The sequence below is a fragment of the Aspergillus bombycis genome (genome assembly GCF_001792695.1).
Source record: "Aspergillus bombycis strain NRRL26010 chromosome Unknown contig00166, whole genome shotgun sequence".
Lineage (NCBI taxonomy): Eukaryota > Fungi > Ascomycota > Eurotiomycetes > Eurotiales > Aspergillaceae > Aspergillus > Aspergillus bombycis.
The window spans coordinates 1-25,466 of record NW_019170168.1 but is presented as its reverse complement, the minus strand read 5'-3'; the positions used below and the strand labels follow the sequence as shown (position 1 = coordinate 25,466).

At 49.4% G+C, this 25,466-nt stretch overlaps 12 protein-coding genes across 12 annotated transcripts; 7 read left to right on the top strand and 5 right to left on the bottom strand.

The window, feature by feature from the left end:
• Window positions 1–809: 809 nt before the first annotated feature.
• ABOM_011342 (uncharacterized protein) lies at window positions 810–2,093 on the bottom strand (the record flags this gene model as incomplete). Its single annotated transcript, XM_022538470.1, has 6 exons — window positions 810–1,060; window positions 1,110–1,192; window positions 1,262–1,638; window positions 1,709–1,800; window positions 1,857–1,893; window positions 1,941–2,093. 6 exons carry the CDS (start codon window positions 2,091–2,093, stop codon window positions 810–812), a joined length of 993 nt encoding a protein of 330 aa, XP_022383691.1.
• Window positions 2,094–2,881: 788 nt separating this feature from the next.
• On the top strand, window positions 2,882–4,452 carry ABOM_011341 (FAD-binding oxidoreductase; the record flags this gene model as incomplete). The annotated part of the gene is made up of 3 exons (XM_022538469.1): window positions 2,882–3,100; window positions 3,194–4,269; window positions 4,326–4,452. 3 exons carry the CDS (start codon window positions 2,882–2,884, stop codon window positions 4,450–4,452), a joined length of 1,422 nt encoding a protein of 473 aa, XP_022383694.1.
• Window positions 4,453–4,662: 210 nt separating this feature from the next.
• Window positions 4,663–5,474, bottom strand: ABOM_011340 (short-chain dehydrogenase; the record flags this gene model as incomplete). The annotated part of the gene is made up of 2 exons (XM_022538468.1): window positions 4,663–5,372; window positions 5,444–5,474. The coding sequence occupies 2 exons, from the start codon at window positions 5,472–5,474 to the stop codon at window positions 4,663–4,665; spliced, it is 741 nt and encodes a 246-aa protein (XP_022383693.1).
• A 409-nt stretch (window positions 5,475–5,883) lies between these two features.
• On the top strand, window positions 5,884–7,557 carry ABOM_011339 (GMC family oxidoreductase; the record flags this gene model as incomplete). Its single annotated transcript, XM_022538467.1, has 1 exon — window positions 5,884–7,557. The coding sequence occupies one exon, from the start codon at window positions 5,884–5,886 to the stop codon at window positions 7,555–7,557; it is 1,674 nt and encodes a 557-aa protein (XP_022383704.1).
• Window positions 7,558–9,688: 2,131 nt separating this feature from the next.
• ABOM_011338 (uncharacterized protein) lies at window positions 9,689–10,525 on the top strand (the record flags this gene model as incomplete). Its single annotated transcript, XM_022538466.1, has 3 exons — window positions 9,689–9,911; window positions 10,074–10,153; window positions 10,223–10,525. 3 exons carry the CDS (start codon window positions 9,689–9,691, stop codon window positions 10,523–10,525), a joined length of 606 nt encoding a protein of 201 aa, XP_022383705.1.
• Window positions 10,526–10,674: 149 nt separating this feature from the next.
• On the bottom strand, window positions 10,675–11,599 carry ABOM_011337 (oxidase ustYa family protein; the record flags this gene model as incomplete). Its single annotated transcript, XM_022538465.1, has 4 exons — window positions 10,675–10,953; window positions 11,012–11,130; window positions 11,181–11,300; window positions 11,374–11,599. The coding sequence occupies 4 exons, from the start codon at window positions 11,597–11,599 to the stop codon at window positions 10,675–10,677; spliced, it is 744 nt and encodes a 247-aa protein (XP_022383700.1).
• A 356-nt stretch (window positions 11,600–11,955) lies between these two features.
• On the top strand, window positions 11,956–12,951 carry ABOM_011336 (class I SAM-dependent methyltransferase; the record flags this gene model as incomplete). Its single annotated transcript, XM_022538464.1, has 1 exon — window positions 11,956–12,951. The coding sequence occupies one exon, from the start codon at window positions 11,956–11,958 to the stop codon at window positions 12,949–12,951; it is 996 nt and encodes a 331-aa protein (XP_022383701.1).
• A 1,814-nt stretch (window positions 12,952–14,765) lies between these two features.
• ABOM_011335 (uncharacterized protein) lies at window positions 14,766–15,365 on the bottom strand (the record flags this gene model as incomplete). The annotated part of the gene is made up of 1 exon (XM_022538463.1): window positions 14,766–15,365. One exon carries the CDS (start codon window positions 15,363–15,365, stop codon window positions 14,766–14,768), a length of 600 nt encoding a protein of 199 aa, XP_022383702.1.
• A 1,431-nt stretch (window positions 15,366–16,796) lies between these two features.
• On the bottom strand, window positions 16,797–17,652 carry ABOM_011334 (uncharacterized protein; the record flags this gene model as incomplete). The annotated part of the gene is made up of 3 exons (XM_022538462.1): window positions 16,797–17,263; window positions 17,314–17,575; window positions 17,641–17,652. 3 exons carry the CDS (start codon window positions 17,650–17,652, stop codon window positions 16,797–16,799), a joined length of 741 nt encoding a protein of 246 aa, XP_022383703.1.
• A 1,503-nt stretch (window positions 17,653–19,155) lies between these two features.
• Window positions 19,156–20,288, top strand: ABOM_011333 (putative NAD binding Rossmann fold oxidoreductase; the record flags this gene model as incomplete). The annotated part of the gene is made up of 2 exons (XM_022538461.1): window positions 19,156–19,482; window positions 19,548–20,288. The coding sequence occupies 2 exons, from the start codon at window positions 19,156–19,158 to the stop codon at window positions 20,286–20,288; spliced, it is 1,068 nt and encodes a 355-aa protein (XP_022383697.1).
• Window positions 20,289–21,024: 736 nt separating this feature from the next.
• On the top strand, window positions 21,025–23,233 carry ABOM_011332 (putative glutaminase; the record flags this gene model as incomplete). Its single annotated transcript, XM_022538460.1, has 2 exons — window positions 21,025–21,457; window positions 21,519–23,233. 2 exons carry the CDS (start codon window positions 21,025–21,027, stop codon window positions 23,231–23,233), a joined length of 2,148 nt encoding a protein of 715 aa, XP_022383698.1.
• A 574-nt stretch (window positions 23,234–23,807) lies between these two features.
• ABOM_011331 (uncharacterized protein) lies at window positions 23,808–25,464 on the top strand (the record flags this gene model as incomplete). Its single annotated transcript, XM_022538459.1, has 4 exons — window positions 23,808–23,816; window positions 23,958–24,108; window positions 24,199–24,310; window positions 24,414–25,464. Coding segments are annotated over 4 exons (1,323 nt in total), but the record flags the coding sequence as incomplete, so codon positions are not given.
• Between the last annotated feature and the right edge of the window lie 2 nt (window positions 25,465–25,466).

Below are 25,466 nucleotides of genomic sequence, written 5' to 3'. Positions count from 1 at the left end.
TCGGGGTAATTAATATGTAGAGGATTAAGACTAGGTTAGTCCGTAGGTAATCACGGATTGAATCTTTTAGCCGACTTCCAGTTGTCGGGCAGTTTTCTTAGGTTGGTATTTTCAGAGGGTTGTCGATTTTCGACAGCACTGTGCACAGTGCAGCATGGGCGGCTATGGCGTAGAACTAACTATACGTAGTAGATTGAATAGTGCCTAGAGAAAGGCAATGTCTATACCTGGCTAGGAAGAAGGAGGCTGTATTCTCAGAAATGAACTGTCCCTTTGACGACTTGTTCGATTGTAAGTGACAATACATGATAATAGTTACATGTGAATAAGTAGCTAAAATATCAGAACAGAAATGAATCTTATAATACAACAAAAGCCCATTAACAATTTGGTGCACGACTAGCATGAATCATAAAGTAAGCAAACGATAGCTTGCGAGCAGTTACAAGTATTCGTCTGTAGACATCCCCACCCCATCTCCTTGCCCCACTGTTTGACTGTGGTCATCAATCCGCATAGGGCTTGGGGTAGCAGACGGACTTCTAGCTGAGGGCCCCGTCACCGTGCCTAATGACGGCAACGCCTAATCACGGGGCAATGTACCCGGGGCGGGCTGTTATTTAGAATACTAAAATTGCTGTTAGATTACCTGTTTCTTTCACGTCATGATGTTGGCATTCGTGTGCCACATCGTTGGCACTGAGGGGGATTGCCTGGCAGCCCTATATAAGAAAAACAGAATAGAAATACTAAAAGACATTCTTTTGACATATCATAAATTACAATCATGAAGACGTCATACATCTTCCTCAAGCTTCAGGGCCCCTCTCAACAAGGTTGATCGTGTCTAGTTCGTTGATCGTGTCCGGAATCCTCTTGTGATTTCGGGCGGATCGACCGCTCTGTCTCGAGGAGCTGTAGGGTTCGTAAGATTTAGAGCCAAAGGTCACAGGTCTGCCTCGGATAATGATCCACAGGGGACGCAGCGTCGGAAGACACGCAAGGATGACAGCGAGCGAGATTTCGATATTCGTCCAGAAAAAGACCGGAGAGGTATAGTCTATAACCGTACGTTAGCAACCACTTCGGAGGCGGAGTTGGCCACTTACACGTTTCGTCGTTATAGTGCTCCATAAAGGTAGTTCCGACATGGAAGTACATGGCCATGCGAGTAATGCTGATTGCGATAACACTTGATCTCCACTTTGTTAGTCTGAATGATAATCGCCGCTTGAAAGAGACGTAGGACAGGGAATCATACGCTGCGCCCATAATGAACATGCCTGCGACGGCCAATCTCTGCTTCATGGGCAAGCGTAGCTTGAAGACCAGAGGTAAAGGCAGTACCAGGATGATCACGTCGATGATCACGTCGGTGATGCATGATGCATACCACATAGAAACACTATCGATACACTTGTTGCCATAGAATGGCTCGACTAGAGGTGTTATGGGATAACAGGTGAAGAGGTTGCTGAAGAAGAAGGATATCGTCCAGGCACCAGTAATACCCAACAGGACCGCCGAGACATGTTTGAATACGCGAGAGACTGAGAAGATGCCCCGAAGCAATACGAGGAGCGACAGTTTTGTCAGGCCCAAACCAATGACGGCCAGTAATTGACTGGCGAACTTGCACTAACCAGCAGAATACTTGATCAACTGTCCGTTCAGACCTTGCGAGAGTTATTCTCCCATACGAACATACCTTTTCATAGGTGAGGAACCGAGGATCGTTGAGAAGTGGCTGTCCATCGGGCCCGGTTGTCTGATGCTGTCCCAACTGGCCATCGATGGCACCTGGATAAAGCGTGAGCCACTGTGATCATCTCGCCCACCGGGGATAGGCGAGATACCTATAAGTTGTGTGATAGAACATGCGACCGAGAAAGCCTAGAACTCGTTAAGATTGCAACATATACACATGTATATCCACGTACCAGTGCCCCAAAAATCAAGTAGTCATCCCATTGTACACCTCCGCGTGAAATCCACTTGGCCCAAATCCGGAGATTCACGAAGATACACGGAAGAATTAGGAAGGTAATTCCCAGCGCGATCATCTGCGCCTTCGAGTAAGAATCAATCGCCATGATGGTGGTAGTGGTAGTGAATGGTTGAGAGGAGCATCCACTGAGGCCGGGAGTTGCGCGGGGAGGAGTATAAATGCAAGGTCAGTAAGGTAAGAAACTCCACCATCTCGTCCTGAGATAAGACTCCAACCAACGTCAACACCTGCAGCACTCACTAGTGATCCCCCCTCCACACGTTCAAGAGGAGTCGAGCAAACCAGGGGTGTTGACCATTAGTACTATACGGTACGGTACGGGCCTTAACAGCAGCGATACAGCGCCGCAGGGTCTCCGTCTCTAAGCTGCCAAGTAGCGCACTAGGGCAAGACCCCTGCCGCCATAAATTAGTTGCAGGTCAAAGGTAGCAGTGCTTTTATTACTCCGGTGAGCCAACCGCCTCTGGGAAAGATCGTCAATCGTCCATTAACGCTTTACCACAGATACAATCTCAGACTGGCTTCGGAGTACTCCGTGGTTCCTGATCGCAGAGACCCATGGTACATAAGCCTGTACCCACAGTAGTACTATATGAGTTCCAGCTGGTGTTCAATGTTGAGGTCCAGTCGAGGCTCAGATTACCCACCTGTGGGCTGATTTGATCATCTGCGAAGCTCTGTCTGACGGTTCCTGTCGTACTCCACGGTGGAGAACAAGATAGCGTAGGGGCAATTTTACCTAGTTAGTACTGAATGCAAAGCCTCTGACTTTAGGGGTAGTGGCTTTCAGAAGGTGGCTGTATAAAATCCTCTACCAGCCTGACGTGCTCATACCGCCTGTCCACCCCATCGTATTCTGTCCCCCGCGACCTCATGGCGACTTTAATTGTGTCCCTGGTTCTGACCCTTCTCGCCCGTGAGGTCCTCGGATTATCTCCGGTGCGTGTTTCCCACGAGTTGGGGCCTCACCTATCTCCATCAGCTTTAATTACTGGCGCAAACACAACCGCGTACCCGCGTTGGAGCGAGTTCGATGCCCCCAAGCCCGGAGTTGTGGTGACGGTGGCTACGGAACAGGATGTAGCCAAAACTGTACGTTCTCCTCCCTTTTCTCTTTTCTTTTTCTTCTTTTACCCCCTACTGTGATGTGATGGTTGTCCATATCTCACACCAAGCACTCAACAGGTGCACTACTGCACGTCCAATGACATTCCATTTCTGGCTCAAAATGGAGGACATGGGTGGGCAAATACATTCCACCTGGGGGTGGATGGACTTCTGATCAATCTGAAACAACTTAACACGATCGATTTCAACGATAACAAGACGGAAGTCACGGTTGGGGGAGGAGTTGAAATCTCGGAGGTGATTGCGGCAGCCTCCAAGAATGGTGCCCTCGTTCAGACTGGCAACTGTAACTGTGTTGGAGCCCTGGGTGCTACTTTAGGGGGCGGATACGGGAACCTCATCGGCCTTATGGGATTTGGAGTCGACAACGTCTTGTTGCTCAACGTGGTTATGGCAGATGGTCGCTTGCACACCGTTACGCCCAAGGATGGGGATCTCTGGTGGGCGATGCTCGGCGCTGGCCCTAACTTTGGCATTGTCACGTCTGCAAAATTGAAAGCGCACCCAGTCTCGCCCTCGGGCCAAACTGGCTGGTTCGGACAACTAATCTACACAGCAGACAAAGTCGAAGCTGTGGTGGAGGCCATCGACAACATCACCTTAAAGCCGAAGATGAATCTTTTTCTGTACTACATGAACAGTGGCTCTCCGGACTACACTCCTATGCTCGTCGTCACGCCATTCTACTACGGAACTGAGGCGGAAGGAAGGGCTGCATTCGCAACCTTCCTGGACATTGGCCCCGCGGAGGATACTACGACCGAACTTCAGTACCCGCACTGGAATGATGCGGCGGCGGGCTTCTGCACCAAGGGTGGGTATAAGCCAGCATATACTGTTGGTCTTGCTCGGATGAACCCCAGCACCTGGAAAGAGGTTTGGGACGAGTATGTCTCGTATATTGCGCGGAACGGCACCGGCAGCAGCCTGATTCTCATGGAAGCGTACTCTCTGGAGAAAGCTCGCTCTATACCGGAATCATCGACTGCCTTTGCATTAAGAAACAATGTCAACTTTAATGCGGTTGTCATCCCATGGTACTATGATACCAGCCTTCGTTCGGGCGCCGAGGCTTTCGGTTCCAAGATTCGTGACCTGTGGCGCTCTACTGATGAGCTCGACTACCCGGCTACGTACGTTCTTTTCTTCTTTGTCTTTCTCCCAACCTCAGACTAATTGAATTATACAGATACATCAACTTCGCACATGGTGATGAGGATTTGACCACGATCTATGGTGCGAATGTGGACCGGCTCAGGGCTATCAAGGCACGAGTGGATCCGGGAGACGTTTTCAATCAATGGTTCAATCTGTGAAAGCTGAGTGCTGTATCACACATGTATACTACTAACCAAGGTGGGTAAAGTGGACTTTATCGTGGCCTAGAAGAAAAACCTTTGGATAGATCGCATGTATTATCTGTCTGTACCTATTGAATCCCTTTCTATATATCTTCAATCGTCGAGGGAAATGCTGCGCCGGTAACATTTGGACCATTCCAATCCACTTATAGTGTCAATCCTCTACTACCACGGTATTACGCCCTGAGGGCCATGAACTCTGCCTGGCTGATCGTCCTTGTCTCCCTTCACGACTAAGGCGATCAATTGCGCCCCAACCTCCGGCTCTGCCGCGCCCATTCTGCGCAAGGCGTCCGCATCTCCAATGACATCAGTTGCGCAGAATCCCGGATCCGCACCTAGGACTCTAACGCTCTTCAGCTTCATATGGTACTGCACCAAGAGCATATTGAGTGCAGCTTTGGCTACGCGATACTCCGTGGCATGAGTGCCGCCATGTGGTGAGTTCGGATCGAGATTATATGTCATTGACCCATTGGAAGAGCTCACAAAGACCAACCGGGGGTTCGCAGACTTTAAAAGCAGAGGGAGCAGCGCTTCCGTCAAACTCGCTGCACCCGTGACATTGGTCTCAAGAGTCAGCTGCAGAGTATCGCGGACAGCTTCCCGGTTGAGGAGGTAAATGCCTGCATTATTCACGAGCACGTCCAGATGACCGAAGTCCGATTCGATACGTGCCTTTGCATCATCGACGGACTGATCGTCCGTCACGTCTAGCTGGACCGTTGACACGGTGCCATGGATGCCGGACAGGGAGCGGAGAGAAGCGGCGGCTGCATCGCCCTTCGAGCGGTCTCTGCTACCGATGATAATGTGGTAGCGGCCGGACAGAAGCAGGTTTTTAGCTGTTTCGTAGCCGAGACCCCGATTTGCACCTGGAATTTAGTGATGGTAAGTAATGTTCATGTACCCATGCCGATGTTATAGTAGAGCGGTATGGCCGTACCAGAGATGAGGACGATTGATTGGGATGTCATCGATATGGCTAGAGCGTCTTTCGCTGGAGTACACAAGTGTAACTGTCAGCCTTGAAATCAGTGAGCTCTCCCACCCAAGATATACCTGCGATCGGATGCTGTAGAGTATTTTCTCGGGGGGGGGGGGCCAAAGTCATAGCAATCGTCATTTGATAGTAGTCTCATCATATTTGCCCGTGTCCAAACCATCAAGAATCCCGCCGATCGAAAGGATTGGGGCCTATCATTGAGTCTGTTCGCGGCAGACTAACAGGGATGGTGAGATAGCCCTGAGTTAGTAGGCAATAACCATTCCTGTAGTAGTAGTGGCTTTGAAAATTAGGCCCCCCATCGACTCCCTCTTACTTCCTTGACAATCTGGCTTCCACCCTTCCGCGCGACCACAACCACAACCACAACCACACTAGCTATGGGGAAAACAGCATTAGAAGCGGATTACATTATTGTGGGTGGCGGACTGGCTGGATGCGCGGTCGCCTCACGCCTAAAGCAACGCAGCCCATCCCTCGACATTCTCATTCTCGAGGCGGCCAGTGACCCCTCCAGCAACCCCAACACACAATCCTTCCCGGGTCTCTTTTCGCTCCTTGGTTCTGATCTCGACTGGACCTATAGCACCGAGCCCCAGGCGAATACGGGCAATCGAGTGCACACTATCCATAGCGGGAAGGCCCTCGGAGGAGGAAGTGTAATTAATTTCGGTGGCTGGAGTCGCGGGGATGCGACGGACTATGATGACTGGGCCAGAATAGTCGGAGACCAGCGATGGAGCTACCATGGTTTACTTCCGTACTTTCGCAGGTCAGAGTCGTTCTTCGACTCTAAAGCTGACCCCAAGCAACACGGATTTGAGGGTCCTATTCATGTTACTTCTGTTTCTGCCAGTGACCCCAAAAGACGGTATCCTCTTCGGGAGCCAATCAAGGACGCTTGGAATGAGATTGGGGTTCAATATAACCCCGATGGTTGCTCTGGACGTTTGTCCGGGGTCTGTGAATTCCTAGAGACCTGGTACGATGGGAAGCGTCAAGCAGCACAACAAGCATACAGCTTGGAAGGTGTGCAGCTGGTTACGGAGGCTATTGTCCACCGAGTCGAATTTACGGGCGGCGACCAGAGTGGACAGAAGACTGCTTCCGCGGTACTTCTGTCGGATGGTCGGCGCTTCAATGCACGCAAGGAGGTCATCCTAGCAGCCGGTACTCTCCGGACACCCCAGGTCCTCATGTTATCAGGAATTGGACCAGCCAATGTACTATCCCAGCACGCGATTCCAACTATCATTGATGCGCCAGAGGTCGGAAAGAACCTAAATGATCACTTTGCGCTCTACCAACTATACAAGTTGCGCAATCCAGAGCGTGGGCTCGCCCTGGGTAGTCCTGTCCTCTCAGATCCCGCCTTTATGAAGGGCTTTCCGGCAGACTGGGCTATTAACCAGGACGTACCAGCGGATATTTTGGGGGCAGCAGTGCGTAATGACAACGCGAGATTCGGCTCCCCCGCAGACGAATCTTTCCTGAAACCCGGTCGGCCGCTCGTCGAGACTTTAATTGTCTATGCTCCGGCTGGTGTACCCGGAGTTCCTATGGATGGCAGCTTCATCATGACCTCAGTCATGTTACTCGCTTCAACATCCCGAGGAGCCGTTAGTATTCGGTCGTCATCGCCTACGGACCCTCCTCTGGTCGACTCAAATTACTTTGACACGGAAGCTGATCGTGTTACATTGATCCACGGCAGTCGACGCACAATGCAGGCTTTGCTGGACACTTCTGCCTTAGCAGATTATATCGAGGCTGAAGTGCCTCCCCCTGGAATGTCAGCTTTATCATCTCAGTCGTCGAACGATGAATTCGAGGCCCGGATCCGGGCGACTGGTCTGGCTCACCATCATCCAGCAGGTACAGCCGCCATGGGCAAGGTAGTTGGTCCAGACCTCCGTGTCTTCGGCGTCCATAATCTTCGTGTCGTCGATGCAAGTATACTGCCGCTAAGTATCGGTGGCCACCCGCAGGCCACTCTTTATGCAGTTGCCGAGCAGGCTGCAGACATTATTCTCGGGACCAACGCTCAGGCATGATCACTCTTCATGCAGTGATCAATAGGTTGATTTGATGGCTTCTTTATCTGTGTACATCCAAATGATCATTGCTTATTCCTCGACTTCCGGTTACATAGAGTCCTCAGTCAAGCGCTCTCGCTTCAACAAAGGCATCATGTATAGACAGTGTTATAGATAAATCCATGTCTATAAATCTAGAAGATAGTCTTATCACTAAACCATCACGGTCTCACCCATATCCATCCAATCGAGTGTAAAACCATAATCACTATTGTGACTGCATGACAGACAAGGTATCACCTCTTAGCCCACATGTACATACGAGTATCTGCAGGCCAGATAATCGCACCTAGCTAGCAATTTCGGCGGTAGTGGCGGAATTATCTCAGATGATGCTCCTTCGCCTAGTAGCACGGGGCATTGATGGCATAGCAGGGTACATATATTAAGCCACCAATCAGGTATCTACCTGACTCGGTAGGGAGGTGTGCATTACTCGTGTATACACCTGCACGGAGCTACGGCCAGAGTGCGTACGTATGCTAATATTTACCTACCTAGTCATTGGCGTAACTGAAGGCTTAACTCGTGCACTATAGGATCCTGGCTACATACCAGCAGGTGGCACACAGGCAATCAAACACCGTGCGACATACAGATACCACCCTGTAATACGAACGGTTTCTGCGTATCACTGCCTCAACGGTAAAGGTACAGATCAAGCTAGGGTTTGAGCCTAATTAACTCGATGGGCGATCCCGCTTCCCCGTCGGCGATCGACACCCGCGTCACCACGCCACACGTGAAATTACTATGAGATGTGTACCAGTAGTATACATTGAGTTCATGATCCCGGTTGAGAAGCAATGGGGCCCACGAGCTCGGAGTACTCAGCGATGATAGAGCGTTGAAACCTAAACCCAATGTTCCTTCACATACATTGTCCCCCGAATTGCAAGGATCTACATGAAACCATGGCCACCACAATCCATCGCACTCAAGTCCAATTCCTTTTTCATTCCATTTCTGTGTCTTGGAAGGCAGGCTCGTTACTTTTTATCCGGTTGACAAGTGCTCCAGTATGACCTCCTATTGCGAACTACGTTTCTCCGACCAGCTGTTGCGGACGAAGTCGTCTGCGTCTTCGCTGCGCTTTTCTGACCAACTGTTGCGGACGAGATCATCGGCGTCGATGACAGCTTGATTTCGGGATAGTACTAGTCAGCTCACAAACCCTGTACGAGTTATATCAGGGATAAGATATGGCAGTACCGTTCTGAGTAGGGAAGGCTGTGGTTGCGCCCAGAACGAGCATAAGGAGGGATATGTATGTGGTGGTTCGCATTGTTTCTTTGCTGTGGCTTGGTTTCGTGTCTGTTGTTTGATTGGGATAGAGTTCTACTGCGTGCTTTTACCTGAGGACCCGGAGTTATATATATACACTGCGTGCGGTGAGAAGACTTAAATGCCCGAGCTCAACTCATGAGGGTAACACAGTGAGCACGTACACCGAAGCAGAATAATCCATTCGGACGATCGATTGCAGATCTATTGTGCTGTTCTGGTGTATTGCGGTTGATACTAATTGGCTACGGCCAATTCTTCGAGTGCTTACACGCAATGCCTCGTTCTCGGTGAGCGTTTCCCTGCATACAGACATATATGGAATGTGAATACGAGTCTCTGGGTGGGTGGTGTCAAGCACCAGGATTGCTCTGCAATATTACAGCATTGACTTTCTCGATCACCGGTCTGTTTCCCAGGTTAGGATAAAAGCTTAGCGCCAACAGTTCCTCCAATCATATGAGCTTGGTAGTTCAGGATCAAATGTACGGTCTTCTGGATTGTCTAACAGAGCCCGCTAGTCGTCCCTGCGTCTGTTTAGGCAAAATCCTTCGCAATGTAACATCTCGTGTCTCTCGTGAGGGGTTCTCCAGCGCATGTCGATCCCTTGGGCAGTGTAACAGGTTATGACATGTATTGTATTGCTCGATACAGGTCTACAGATGTGTATCTCAGCGTTAGCTATACTCAAACTATGGAATCTACTCCGCATGTTCCTCCACAGTCGACAAACCGATTGCTTCTCAGACCATGACACCATCCTTCCCCCAAAGAAAGGCACCACATCAACTATTATCTCCACCCGATGGGATCAGAGGACTCCAGCCCAATCCTTAGGAAAGCCTCGCCAGCTTACACCAGAACCGGGGCAGTAATCGTCCAAGTGATAGTGACATTCACAATAGCTCTCACATTGGGTCTGATCATCGGCCAGAGACTGTCGGTCAACAAGTGGGATGGACTTATACGTGAGAAGCCCACTCTCCCTCCGCAGCTCAAGCATATATTGAGACCATCTCGTCTTGTCAGTACCCCAGGGCACAATCAAAACAGTCTGGGAGCATAACCTCACCTTTTCCCAACGTCCACGCCCGAGTCTGAAGCAGCGTGGAGTTCCATAATCCCAGGTATTCCAAACCCGCACTTCCAGGGCTTCAAGAAACTCGCTAATAATCAATACGGACAACCAGTCGGACGGGGTTTCATCCACCATCCTGAAATCGCACCGTTCATCTCCAACATCGCTGTCTTTCACCAATTGCATTGCTTGGTGAGTTGCTTTCCTGCTTCCCTCTGTGTTATTAGGTGGTTCTGCTAATAGGGTATCTCGGTTCCATAGCACGCTATTCTAGTCGCCTACTATGCCGCCGTTGAGGAGTCCGATGTAGCGAAGGGGGCGCAGCGCCTGGACGAGTACCTCCAACAGACGGGAACGAGAATGGCCCCGTCACATATCCGGCATTGCTTCGATTACCTGCGACAAACGTTGATGTGTGCGGTGGATACGAATCTAGAGGTGCTTGACCCTGAAACGCATACAACGAGTGGATGGGGGCAGAGCCGGCAGTGTCGAGACTATGAGGAGGTCGTAAAGTGGGCGGAGAAGTGGGCGAACTCGACGGATACGGGGATTGTTACCTGATTAATATCGCATAATGAATTATGAATGTATATCGACCTGTGGAAATGCATATATATATATATGCCCGTATTTTCAAAGGAGAAGCTGGTTTTAGACGTAACAGAGCCGCAATCATATCATTTAATTTCTGTCCAACAACCCGACTAGATCTACTGCACCAACATCTCATAGTCACTCATATCCACCATCCTTGATCGTGCCCACTGGTCCAACGCCTCCCAGTTCACACACTCGTGATCACTGTACACCCGCGAATACGGTAGCCCGTCGACCCAGCGGAAGGTCGCCAGGGTCGTATCGCCTCGACACATGGCTGCTTCGCGCCAGTACTCGAGACAGTGGTCGATGTGGGCCTCCTCGCGGATACGGTCATCTTCCGTCATATTGGGGTAGTACCGGTCGAGGTGGAAGTGGCGACGGATGCGTTTCTAAAAGGTGGGTGTTAGCTGTAGTTTCCAATAGGCTGTGGATGGATGGATGGCGCACGATGCAGTGGATTTCGTGGTATACGGCTAATTCTGAGATGTATCCGGATCCATCCTTGAAGGGGATGCTTGGGTCTGGGAGGTGGGAGAGCTCTTCGGAGGAGATTTTGATTGTCATGGCTGGCTTTGAGGTCAGTGGTTGTAGGTAGAATGGATAGAACAGGGCGTACGCTCGAGGAGATGTTTCCATGCTGCGTCAAATTCGGGACGGGGATCGCCTGTGAAGACGTTGTTTTCGATATCTCGCTTGAGACGTCGCTGTTCGTAGGATATGACATGTTTTGCGGGGGCTGTGGGATGGGTCAGGCATCTGTGGTATACAAGTTGTGCTGGACTTCCATGTTCAAGGGGGGGATTACATACAGTAGGATAGTTTTGGTCGCACGCAGATCTCGCTCAATACAGTAGCCCGCCACCAGAGGCCGAAAAGCACAATGTTTGACAGCAGTAAGAGGGAGTAGAGAGTATAGTGGCAGTAAATGGACCGTCCATGCTGTCTATGGGGGGCCCGCAGCTGCTCACCAGAGGTTCGGGACTCTTCTATATCGGACGAGGCTACAGGGGAATAATCGTGCTTGGTGGTGGCCATGATGGCGTCTTGCTCTCCAAATCATATGTCCGAGGGGATGGTGGTTGTTATTACTATATCCACCTCTGCTCTGGCACACACTGCTTCAATCTTACACAGTATTGACAATACCACCAAGGATCAGCCGTGGGAAGAAGATACGAGCGGAGCACCCGCCGGGGCTTCTGCAGAGCTAAAGCATCGTCACACGTCGGCTCTTGCAGAGTGCGATCGTCGATCAGCCAGATTATCCGGTTTTACCAATACAGAACTTGATAGCTCGGTGTAGTCGTTGCTTATGAGGTCCGTCGTGTAAGTCATCCAAGCTTCTACCCCCACCTTCCCCGAATATCAGGACTCTTTGGAAATAATTCGCGATGAAGGTGACTGCTTCAGTTGCGTACTTGAGACGCTGCCATTCCCGCCGCTTATCAGCTCTGTATCGTACTCGCAGACACTTCAGCACCACAACAACCCATCTCAACAAGGATGACGATTCCGCCAATGTATGGAAGCTGACCCAAGAAGACGTCTCCCACTACTGGAGAGGCTACCTTGCTACACGCCCCAAATATACAGACACATTCTACAACCTGATCTACAACTACCATGCCTCACACCCAGATTCGAAACCGCCCTCATTCTCCATCGCCCACGATGTTGGCGCCGGACCGGGTCAAGTCTCCGCGAAACTCGCCCAGAGATTCTCCCATGTTGTCGTAAGCGACAATAACGAGAACCACGTCAACTATGCCAAGAACTTCCTGTCAAGCACCAGCGTGCCAGCATCCCGATTCTCCTTTGACGTTGAAAAAGGGGAAAACCTGGGCTCTAAGTACCTGCTCGCCTCTGCTGACCTGGTCGTCAGTGCGCTCATGTTCCCGCTCATGGATACCATGTCTGCGCTGCGCAGCTTTCATGCCCTGTTAAAGCCTGGTGGAACGCTCGCTATCTGGTTTTATGGACGTGCGCACTTCGCTGAGCTCGAGTATGCGGGGCTTTGTCAACCACTCTTAGACGGGATAATCAATCATCATTTCTCGGGCGTGATTGCCGGAGGGGGCCCGGAGCACAATGCAGGATGGAAGCATGTAGCAGATGGCATAGCCAGTTGGTTGGATTATATCCCCTTTGCGAAGGAGGACTGGGGGTCTGTCGAGCGACATAAATGGAATGCGAAATGGACTAGTCTGGGGTTCTTTGGTAACGAGGCATGCAATTTTGCCGTGGAGCCGAGAAGTAGTGTCACAGATACGGAGGTGGTGATCGAGAGGGACGATAGGAATCTCTGGAGGAAGGATTGGGATGTGGGTCAACTTCGTGAGTTCGTTCGGTATATATACCTTTTCAGGGGATGGAGGAGGAATCGGTGAAGCCGTTGTGGGCGCGGCTGGAGAGAGAAATGGGTGGGTTGCACGCCAGGCGGGCATTTTCGTGGCCGGTGGTTTTGATTTTGGCGACGAGGAAGTGATAGGGAACTTGGCTGGCACAGACTGTAGCATGGGTAGATGGTGTTTCTTCCATACTTCCTTGAATGGCTTGAAATACGTATCTTTAGTAACTTAGAAATTACACCGACTAGCCTGAGGCAAGCCCATGACCAGTCCAAATGTGGCGATCTCATAGAGTCATAACCACCACTAGTATTATTTATTCACTGAGTCACTGCTACAACCGAAAAAGAAACATCCCACAGCTATAAATACCCTTCGACTCCCAAGTTCACGAGAAGCACCGCATAGGCAACCACAAGGGATATCTCCCTTCCATTGCCTGTCTTCATGACAAGCATGTTACGCAAACCCTAAAGGACACGGTGAAAACAAACAACAAGCATCCGCCAGAATCTGGCTATCTGGGTGACCATAAAGCTGTTCCCAACCATTTCATTCTTTTCGCTTGTCCTGATGATGAACGCTGAACATGGATCTGCATCCTGAAAGGCCATGAAAAGAAAAGGGAAAGACAATGTCACCTGTGACATGAAGCTGAGTGTAGATGCCACCTCGGATTCAGAATCATGTTTATCACTCGTGATTGAAGCGGTATAATCACATGCCTTGATGATGACTGTGATGCCCCGGCGCTCTAAAGTCCCGGGCTATTGAGAGGTGCCCTGTCTATATCATGTGCCCCTCTTCAAATCGTGACAGGACTCTCTTGTCTAAATGATGATGTTATCCCGATGCTCTGTGGGTCAGGACAGGCGTACTGAAAGACTATCCCGTCCACTGATATGTTTGCCGCACCAACATCACAATGGATTTGACTGTTATTCGTTTGTATAGTGGACTGCCTCTAAGGGGTAAAAAGAAAGGAGAGGAGCAAATCCACGAGTAGACTCTCGGACTTGGGAATACCTGGTTTATGTTGTTGATATTCTCCATTGAAGAGCTCGTGATACTGCTAATCACTCCTGATCCAGTTTCATACTTGAGACAGCCTTTGCGCAGTGGTGATTACTGATTATATAGGAAACCCCGATCTGAAAATGACGAGGTGATGGTGGTTTGGGAATGCTGGCCATTTTTGTTTGCCGACAAGAGGGGGTGTCATGAACTATGAACGATCGACTGGCGCTTTTTGGGTAGGTATTCAAGGATTCTATCATGATACATGGATATATTAGTGATGACTGGGCTGAGTACATTGGAACATCTTGTTTTTGATAGATAAATAAGAATATTATGTCTTTATTCTTTACTCGCCCTATATCTCTTTACTCAGCTTGGCTTGCGGATCCGTTGAAATTTTATAGACCTTTTACCTACACAGTTCGCGGAAAGACAAAAAGGAAAAATGGAAGATTTCGAAAACTATCATACACCCCTTGAAGATAGACGTTACGGTCGATCTAAAGTCTGCTTTGTATAGAAATATAAATACTAAATTGGTAGGCATTCTGATAGCCATATCAACACAAAATAAACGCCGTACTTAATGTCAAAACCAATTCCCTGTTCCGCTGGCATTTCCATCGTCATTATCATAAATCGTAATTGGCTCCGAGGCCGTCCCGGAGTCCTTCCACTCGATACACATGGCTCACACATTGACTGTGGTGTAGAAAGTATTCTGCAAAGGTAGCCGCTGATACCCCCTAACACTAAGACGTATACAGTTTCAGGGTCACTGGCGTGTCACTTTGGTCGCGCACATACCACGCTTCGAATTATTCCCGCTGGTCTCATTTGGCATATGAGCGTAACTGTGTGTCTTTTGGCGGAGAGTACCGTGGTAGCGTAGCACCGTGGCATGGCTGCGACCAAGCAAATTCTGTCTCTCGCCTAAGCCCCATCATTCTTTCTTGAACGGCACGTTGCAACGTTGAATTTCTTTCCTTCTCCTCTTGAGGAGACAGAAAGTAGGGAAGCCCGTTACAGTCCACTACGACGGAGCCGCTCACGGAGTTGTAGCCTGGAAGCGCGCTATTCATGGCGGCTGTATTGCTGTTGGGGAGCACCATGGGCCTCCACTTAGACGATCGTCTCGACAGTCGATTATTGTAAGAAGACAGTCGTTGATAGCTGTGAGAGGGCGCCGGCGGGTCGATATTTTGCCAATAGAACGACGGCTCTTGGGATGACGAGCTAGACACGGGCTCCAACCGTGCTTGGTGTTCTTTTGTCGGTTGGGCGGCGTTGGGTATGTGTCGCTTTCGTGTTGTTGGACCAGTAACAAATTCTCCGTCGGTAGGATAATAGGTGTGGGTGTCCACCGATCTTGCTTCAGTTGCAGGTGATGACGACGAGGAGAGCCGCGACCTCAGATGGCGGAAGATAGGCATTGGGGGCTGTTGCACTAGTGATATACACTGCCAAAACAGGATACAACTGAGGCCAAATACCTGCTTTTGAGCCTAACGATCAAAGTAAATTCCAAAGAGGGGGGTTAGTGAGAGGGGATGAAGAGTGCGAACGGTCGACTTGCTTTTTACAAGCGTTAGTCTGGTAGTGCGTGATTGCCAATTATCGCTACCCCGAATGCAAGACACGCTTAATCCTTGTCAAGAGCAATTCACCGGGAAGCCAAGAATGTGAGAGGGCAGATTCCAGAAGCTGGTTTTAGCACATTGCGTTCAGAGTGTAGAGTTTAATAGATTCGGCGGATACACGTAGAACCGTTATCGGAGCGACAGACAAATCAGGGTTGTTCTTGATGCGCCTCGCTGATGTGATTTATGATAGGAGATCTCCGGGTGTCCTAAATTAGAAATGGGTCAGAGCGGCAACACGATGCAAGATGGCTTTCTCGCCGTATATTATCCGGTGGCTGTCAGCCTGATAGAAGAGGCCATTGTGATAGGTCGGTTGGAGATCGTACTACTACTAGTAGTAGTAGAGCGTTAGGGCTAATGCAGGGTATGGTGTCATTGTGCATCACCATCTCAACTTTCACCGCTCCTGCTTTTCATTAGCAAACAACCACAGCAACAACAGAAATCATAAGCGACAGGGCTAGAAAGAAATCCTTTGCTTATTAGGACCGGTATCAATGGTGACAGCAGATTCTTTCTGGTATGCTAAGCGGGGCTGAGGGAGTAAAGAAATGAAAATGTAAAGACAAATCTAATAGGATAAACAAAATCTGCCCAATTTTAGCCGCATACGAGAAATCGCCAACCGATTTCCACAAAGGCAGATTCCCACTTGCCCGACACAGTTGGGCTCCTAAAGTCAATTATCATCGGATCCATCACACCACTGCTCTCTCAGTGACTGAATTGATTGGGACACGTCCCAGCCAGTCCTTGTCTCCACGTCTCTTAGCAGATTTTCGGCGGCTTCCTGGTCTTGCCTGTGCCGGAGTATCCATCCCCCTACAAATAGATGGTTATATTAGAAGGCAACCACGTGAAAGGCAAGAGACAACAGCAACAACGTGTAACCACCGTGGTTATACTGCTGGCCACGAAGATCGCGTAGAACTCACATGAAACTAGACTATGCCGCGCAGTGAAAAGAGTGTTTTCGGCCCGTGGATTAGACTTTGCTAAGCCAAGGACGGTAAGAAGGTGGCCTCGAACGATTTTCTAGTCAAGGATATCAGTCACTATATCATTCTTCCACGGCGGGAGACAGATTCAGAAAGTTTAACCTCTGTATTGCGCGATTGCTTGAAGCTCTCGTATGCCAGAGACGGGTTCGGACGATAGGATAATGCAAGTATGATTTGAGCGATATGATAATACTGAACGCCAACCACTACGACACATATGTCAGTTGGTAGGACTAGCGAAAACTTGAGTTGGGGACCGACCGTGGACGGGCAGCAGCATCCAGACTCCTGGAAATCTTCTATGTACCTCACTGCTACGAGGGACATATTGGATGGGCTGGAATGTGGACGGCTTTCTGGTATTCCATTTCTCAATCTCCTTACCAATGTCTTCTAGTATCGAATGATTGACAGTGCGATCGTAATTGAATGCGTGTTTGAGAACCTTGGCTAGAAGAAATACCATCCGACTCGCCCAAGCAAAATCGTCCTCCCGGCTGAAGACATTCGAATTGCTGAAACGATGCAAATCCGTCTGTAATGGTCGTTGCGAAATGAGTGATATGTAAATGTCCTCGCGCAGGCATAACCAAGCTGCTGCCTCACCAAGGCCTCCGCTTGATCCGAACGATGATATCGTATTCAAGATCTGGGTTGTGCCTGTCAAATGGAACTGATGGTCCTCACCTAGTTCTGGTAAGCCTGGAGCAGATGTTTGTGTTACGTTTTGAGCCTACAGTCCATTTCCTCATGCTGCCGGAGAATCGCGACTGCAGCAAGAACCGTATCTGTGATACTATCTCTGGGGCCAGACAGAACGGGAATAAGAAGCTGTAGGCAGTGGTTATGGTATTGTAGGGCTTCAGATATGTCTTTTTGTCTCTGTCTATCTATATGTCGAGAAGAGAACGCAAAGATTGCATAACGTAATACTGGTTCCTCAAGTGCTCTCAGTGGAACTTCGATCTCAAAATGTCGTTGGGGATCGGTTATATCGGCCTTGTGATTTATCAGCGCCTTCTCAGTGTTTTCAACAAACGTGTTTCAATTAGTGATTCACTCACCCAAAGAGCCATATTGTCGACATAGTTGCGTATAAGTGCGGCCTCCCTCTCACTAAAAGAGGCATTCTGAGCATCGGTGGCTCTGTTCTCATGCAGATTCCTATTTGGTGATGAAGGCAAACTAGACCCATGATCATTTCCAAGATACAATGGTACTCCTGGGGTTTGAGAAGCTGCCCCGTTACCGAACACATGGTTAGTTGAGATGTGCCAAACTAGAACATCAAGACACAATACGACGAATAGAATATCCTCACTGTAGATATGTGGTATGGATGGACTTATAGATGATCGAGGTCCTGAGCCAGACTCCGACACCGACAGTTCAAGTTGATCAGGACTCGTATATAGCCCAACTGGGGCTCCGAAACTGGAATCGTGCAAAGAGTCCAAGGGGCCATGCGGGTGAAAGGAGTTATCCAAGTTACCAATACAATATAGCTCTTTGGTGGCGATAGTTTCATCGTGGAATTGAACTTGAACATGGTTAATTAAGATTTCTCACATGACATTGGCCAACGTGTATTGCTCACAGGGCCCTATTGGATGTGGCCAAATGCCTCTTTCTGGAAATACAACGTCGTGGTCATTGTTCAGATCTAAGCCTTCACGGAACCTCACATTAAAGCTTCTATCGCAATCGACTCCAGCGTGTTTGCAGTGGTAGCAGACAGGGGAATGGGTGTCGCCTAGAAAACGAGTAAAACATTGAGCTGATGATGAGGGTGGATCATACATACATTTGAGATGCCGAGCTGGGAAAAATTCTAGGTTAGCTTTGCTATACCCACAGACCTATGAGATGGCCACACTTCATCCTACCTCTACATCTCCGACTAAGACAACGGTTAGCTTTAATGTAAGTATGTATTAGTAGTATGGTTCTTGCAGAAAGGAGAAGCAGGAGGAGCTCTTATTGGATAATTAGTACCAGCCACTGACTAGACGACTCCTCTTTTCTCGGATTGGAGTCATAACGATGCAAAGGGGAATGAGACACGGAGAGAATTTCCAGGAAGTGAATTCCAGTTGATGGATTTCTCCACATTCACGTAACCCCGCATGGGGTTTTGGGATCGGCGGCGTGGATGCCTGAGGTGTCAATGGCCCCATTGGGATGAAAGGGAAAGTATCTCCATCTCATGCAAGGGAAGGCAACTCTTTCCGTTCCCCACATACCAAATAGTATACGCTCAGTTTCAGGATATGAAATTAAAACTGCAGGGAGCTTTGACAACCAACGGCATACCGACCAGACATACTGTGGGTCTTCTCCAACATAGCAAAGATGCATAGCAAACGGATATTCTTGCCTCACACCAAAAAGGTCCAGTTTTCTATTTTGCGATCTCCATGTATTCCAGTGTATATAAGGCGCGCAAAGGTGCTCCTCGAGTCACAATAACCAGCTCAGAAATTCCTTTCACCACATCTCTCTCCTCCATCTTATCGCATAACCTCTTTCTTCTGCTTGTATACTGGTTGTGATTTCCATATAAAACGCCGCCTTGCAAGATGTCCGTCCACAAGCTCAAAGTCGGTATGGCTGGTCTTGGCCGTGTTGGCAAGATCCATGTCATTAATCTTTTGCATCACACTCCTCGTGCTGAGCTCGTGGCAGCTTTCTCTCCTGACCCTGCAGAGATTGCCTGGGGCAGACAGAACCTGGAGCCATATGGTGTGACTCTGTATGATAACTACGACAAGATGCTCGAGCATCCCGGCCTAGCGGCAGTAACCATTGGCACAGCGACATCTGTTCATGCCGAGCAGACTATTAAAGCCATTGACCGTGACCTCCACGTCCTCTGTGAGAAGCCACTATCAACAGATATTGAAGTGGTAAGTTTAGATCTGTAACGTTTGTTTCCAGCCTTGTACTGCACATATGTTAACGGCTTTCACAGTGCAAAGCGGTAGTGCAGAAAGCAAAGACTAAGCCTCATCTCAAAGTCATGTGTGGTTTTTCTCGCCGATTCGATGAGTCTTACCGCGAGGTCCATGACAAAATCAGTCAAGGCCTTATTGGTCGACCTTCTATCATTCGAAGCCAGACATGTGACAAGTTTGACCCCTCGGGCTTTTATGTTGCATATGCAGCATGGTCTGGAGGCGTCTTCGTTGATATGTCTGTCCATGACATCGATCTCACCTTGTGGTTCTTCGGTGACGACTCGGTCCCTAAGAGCATTTCCGCCCACGGAATTACAGCTGTCCAGCCGGAGCTGAAGAAGTACAACGACTATGACAATGCAGTAGGAATTGTCGAGTTTCACAACGGCAAAATCGCCTATTACTATTGCTCCCGTATGATGGCACACGGCCAAGAAGACACGACAGAGGTCATTGGCACCGAGGGTAAATTATCTGTCAACACCAACCCTCAGCGCAACTTTGTCAACTTCTATCACTCCGGAGGCATCACACGAGAAGTTCCTAGCAACTTCATCGGCCGATTCGGTGCTGCTTTCGTTAAGGAGGCAAATGAGTTCACTGCTGCTTGTCTGGACAACACGCCTCTTCCGATTAAATTGACCAACGCAGTCAAGGCTGTGGAAATCGGTGCCTACCTTCAGGAAGCCCTAGTAACTGGGAAACAAATTCACTTCGATGAGATTGGAAGGAGGATTGAGAAGCCTATGCTGTAAAGGCGGGGGTTGAATAAATTCACTATAGAGGACTGTTCGTTTTTTTTCTTTTTAATAAGAAGCAATCTCCATAGAATGAATGTCACTTTCTCAGAATGCCGAGTTTTATTATTGAAACCACCAGCATCTAAATGAATACAACTGGTTGAGAGCAATTTAGTTCGAACTGTCAGCAGTTCCTGATGAGAATAGCGCCAGGTCAAATCGCACTTGTACCTCGCAATCCGCTCGAGCACCTCACTTCGTAATGCCTCAAATAGTACCTTGACTTCTATATGTGCGTAGTACTAGTATTTATGAGCTAGAGCTTCAAGTTTGTATCGCTAGACTCCTGTCAACGTACCCCGCATTCTTAGGCTGTCTTGGCGATCGATCGAATAAATCATTAATGTATTAGAGTTCATGGTCATATTTGTCCACTGTACTAAGAACAGTCGAATGAACAGACCTCCACTACTGCTCTGTCACAGAGATCGGCATGTCCATCAGCCCACCAGCCGTTCCGATGCATGACGAATCACCCCAATGACGAAACTGATCGACGAGCACGCCAACGGCCGCGTGGATAAATGTGATCTGGGCTCTTGTGTTTCACGAATAATGCGCCTGGAGTTCCTCCGGCCGACCATATATCCAGCAGTCTTATTCGCCCAGCTAACCGCCGAGTCACTACACCTATATTTCTGTTTCTATAATTGTCAGATTGACTAGAAATTTCTCAAAGCTTCCAGTCATCATGTATCTTGATTTTCGAGATCGCCTAGGGATTGGCACCCTTTTCACGGCGGTTATCTCTATGCTTTCGCGCGAGCAAGGCTCCATAATTTATCGACCAGCCCTCCCTCCATCCTACCCCTTGGCAGTCCGCAACCCATATCTCTCGACATGGATGCCTAGCGATCAGGTCAAGACTCTGCCGTATGCAGAGCCTCAGTTTTGGACCGGACAGAGTCTCTCCTGGTCGGTGATGGCGCGGGTTGACGGGGAGACGTACAGCTTGATGAACGGGAAGAATGCAGGTGATGATATTTTCCCGGCTGTCGTTTCTAGTGCAGAATATACTTCTACCCATTCAATATTTACTCTATCTGCTGGCCCGGCGACTTTCACCCTTGATTTCTTTTCACCTGTGTCGCCTTCCAATCATCTCCGACAGTCTCTTCCGTTCAGTAAGATATACTATTTATGATCCATGATAACCATGTCGATAGCTGATATGGGTGTTTGTAGGCTATCTAACAGTGTCTATATCGAAGGCTGCTGCCAACAGCATTCAGATTTATTCGAGCATTGACGACCGATGGGTAGGAAAGCAAGAAAACTCCAACCAAAACTTCCAGAAGAAAGACACTACCGCTATCTTCTCTCTTGGGGTTAATAATTCTGTCCTGTATGAAGAGCGTAACGACATGGCAACATGGGGTGAGGCTATATTTGCGTCTCGTCCAATGCCCATTTCCAATCTTTCCTTTGCCTCGGGAACGCGCGAGAACGTACGCTCCAGCTTTATCAGAACAGGGAAGCTGGATGGCAACGATCATTGGCTTCCTGGGGGAATTGTAGCTCTATCTCATGATTTAGGAATAGTTACGAGCAGCCAATCTGTCACATTTGCTGTTGGTTATGTGAGAGAGGAAGCGGTCGATTATCTCGGGACGCCATATACGGGATATTATAGGGCCAACTACCCAGGGACGCCTGAGGCAGTCGCCTACTTTCTGGATGATTATCAGGATGCTCTCCAGGAATCGCTGAGGTTTGACTTAGAGCTGTCTACTAAAGCCAAAGCAATCGCAGGCCAGAAGTATGCGGACATTGTTGCCCTATCGACCCGTCAGGCTTATGGCGCTATTGATCTGACTATTCCTAATGAATCACTTGATATCGATGATACCCTGGCGTTTGTGAAAGAGATATCTAGCGACGGCAATCTCAATACTGTTGATGTTATTATGCCTGCCTTCCCCCTATACTACGCCATGAATCCTGACTACATACGATTATTGCTAGAGCCTATGATGAGGTACCTTGCAGCGGGGCGCTGGCGAGAGCCATATGTAATTCATGACATGGGCTCCCATTACCCCAATGCTACTGGTCATGACAGCCAACAAGCCGAGCCAATGCCAATTGAGGAATGCGGTAACTTGATGGTTCTAGCACTAGCATATGTACGCGCAACCGGCGATAGAGCATGGGTGGCCAAGTACCAAGATATCATGAGACCCTACGCGGACTATCTGGTTGACAATGGTGTTGACATTGCGGAGCAGCTATCTTCCAACGATGCTGCAGGGCCTCTTGCTAATGAAACGAACCTAGCCATTAAGGCCGCAGTGGGAATCAAGGCATTCGGTCAATTGACTGGGCGTATTGAGTACTCCCGTATTGGCAAGGAGCGTGCAGACCTCTTCTTCAACCAGCGGCTTGGAACCGATAGACAAAAGACACACTTCGTGCTACAATACCCGGACAAACCAGCCTCCTGGAAAATCCCATATAATTTATATCCAGACGTACTGCTTGACCTTGGCACTTTTCCTCCAGAGGTTCATCACATGTCGAGCACGTTTTTCAAGTCGGTCCGAGGAGAGTATGGAGTTCCTCTTGATAGCCGTCAAGACTGGGCGAAATCCGATTGGAATATCTGGCTAGCTGCCACTTTCGACTTGGACACCCGGGACGAGTTTGTTGAAGACCTGTGGACGTTTATGACCAACGGAAAGCATAATTGGCCTTTCTCTGATCGTTATGTTGCCACATCAGCTAAAGGGGCAAGTCCCGGTGTGCCCATCTTGTGTCGTGCTCGGCCGACAGTGGGTGGACATTTTGCGCTGATGGCCTTGAATGGGCCCAGATCACTTTGGAGCACTGTGCCTGGCGCTATGGAATCACCCAACACCATGGATGACGAGGGCCTTGAGACGCAAAGAGAAGAGTTGTGAGTTGGTGGAGCCACTTGTCAATACAGTGTCGAGTGTGATTCTGAACTGACAATTGATCTGCCATGAGAATAACACTATGAGCACTATGCTAGTACTTAACTACAACTCCTCCTCTGGGAACAGTGAATAAATAGTATAGGGACGGTAGTCAATCATTGAAAGTAAAGATACATATGTTGTATTGCTGCCAAGTCAGGGCTCGTTGCCATAACTCAGCTACGGGACACTTAATCCTTTTGGAAACCCATTTGTTAAACCAATTGGCCACGGGCGACCCCTTGCACTGATGCGTTGCTGAAGTTAGTATGAATTTTCAGGCACCAAGGAAGCAACGACCCCCTGTAGATTACATAAGCGATTGCGGCCTCAGGTTGTTGTGTCCCGTTAGGTCAGTGACACTCTTCCCCAAGAGTTTCGCTACATCCAAACTGCTTCGCCGCTGTGTTTAGCTTTCCTTCTCCCTGTTTATTTGTCGTCCTGTCTTTTGCTTCTTCTTTCTCTCCCTCCCTTTTCGCTTCATCGCCGCCTATAAGCCTTCGTCTCTCATATTCCGCCCCTTGATCAGATCCTACTCATGGCTTCTGTATGTATTCCCTCTGTTTGACTTCTCCGCCATTTGCTCTCCCGTGCAGATAGCTGGCCAACGTCATGGCTCGCCCACTACGCGTTTGTACGCGCCAGCAGAACAAGCATGCCTACTGACACCTCCGTGCTCCTCTTCTAGCCCCGTCCTCCGCACAACTTCGGTCCGCAAGGCTATCCTCTCCCCAACGGTGCTACTGGTCCCGTACCTGGCGCCACCCCTCTTCTGCCAAACAACGGCCGAGTCATTCAGAACGGCCCCGTCAGAGTCCTGTGCATCGCGGATGTTCGAGGTAGGTTTCTCTAGCATACGCCCATGGAGACATGGTGGTAGAGATGCGCTTGACTAACTGGTGTTTCTTTTTTCCGTTTGTGTTACGCAGGTAATTTGAAGTCTCTGAATGAGCTGGCCAAACAGGCCCGTGCAGATCATATCATCCACACCGGTGATTTTGGTTTCTATGATGACACATCGTTGGATCGGATCGCCGAAAAGTGAGTAATGCACTTGATATTTGAGCTTATCTACGGATCAGATTACGTTGGGGCTCCAAGTGTCCGAAATTGAATTCACTGACGGCTGGGTATCCAAATTTAGGACCCTTAAGCATGTGGCCCAATACTCTCCACTGCTTCCTGAAAATGTGAAGCGGGCCATCGCACAAACTCCTCCCCAGCAATCCATTAAGCAACGATTCTCCCCCGACCAGCTACCCCTCTCAGAGCTTTCCATGCTGCTCGACAAGCGGCTCACACTTGATGTCCCTGTATACACCGTTTGGGGTGCCTGTGAAGATGTTAGGGTGCTGGAGAAGTTTCGTTCTGGAGAGTACAAGGTGAATAACCTTCATATTATCGACGAGGCCAACTCTCGCCTACTGGATATAGGTGGTGTCAAGCTTCGTCTGCTCGGATTGGGAGGTGCAGTGGTTATGCACAAGCTGTTTGATAACGGCGAGGGCAAGACCACTATTGCCGGTGGCCTAGGCACCATGTGGACTACTTTGCTGCAAATGGGTGAGCTAATTGACACAGCGAACCGTGTGTACGACCCATCGGAAACTCGTATCTTCGTCACCCATGCGTCACCTGCGCGTGAGGGAATGCTTAACCAGCTATCTGTGACCCTGAAAGCTGATTTCTCTGTTTCTGCCGGTTTACATTTCCGCTACGGCTCGTCCTATAACGAATTCTCCGTGAATCCCTCATTGGACCACTATCGAGGCAAGCTGGCCGCATCGAAGGCTTCCTTTAACGATGTTTGGGAAACGGTGCGCGGCGAGGTCGAGGCTGCAATTGCCTCTAACGAAGCCCAAAAGACGCTCTTGGATAATGCTCTCGATGTAGTGCAGAAGATGCCTACTATCGCTAACGGTGGGAACCCGTTCGGCGGACCTACTGGCCCCGGAAACGCAGCTGGTCAGGTCGACGAAAGTGCTTTCAAGAACATGTGGAACTTCAACCTTGCAGATGCAGCATTTGGTTTCCTGGTCCTTGAGATCGAAGCCGGCCGCATCGCGACGGAAATGCGCGCTCAGGGTTTCAACTTCGCACACCGCGGCGGTAAGCCTCCTGTGCCTGCCGTTGCTGGACAGCCCAATCCTCCCGTGCCTACCGGTACCCCTGGTGTGGCCTCCCCGGCAGCCCGCCC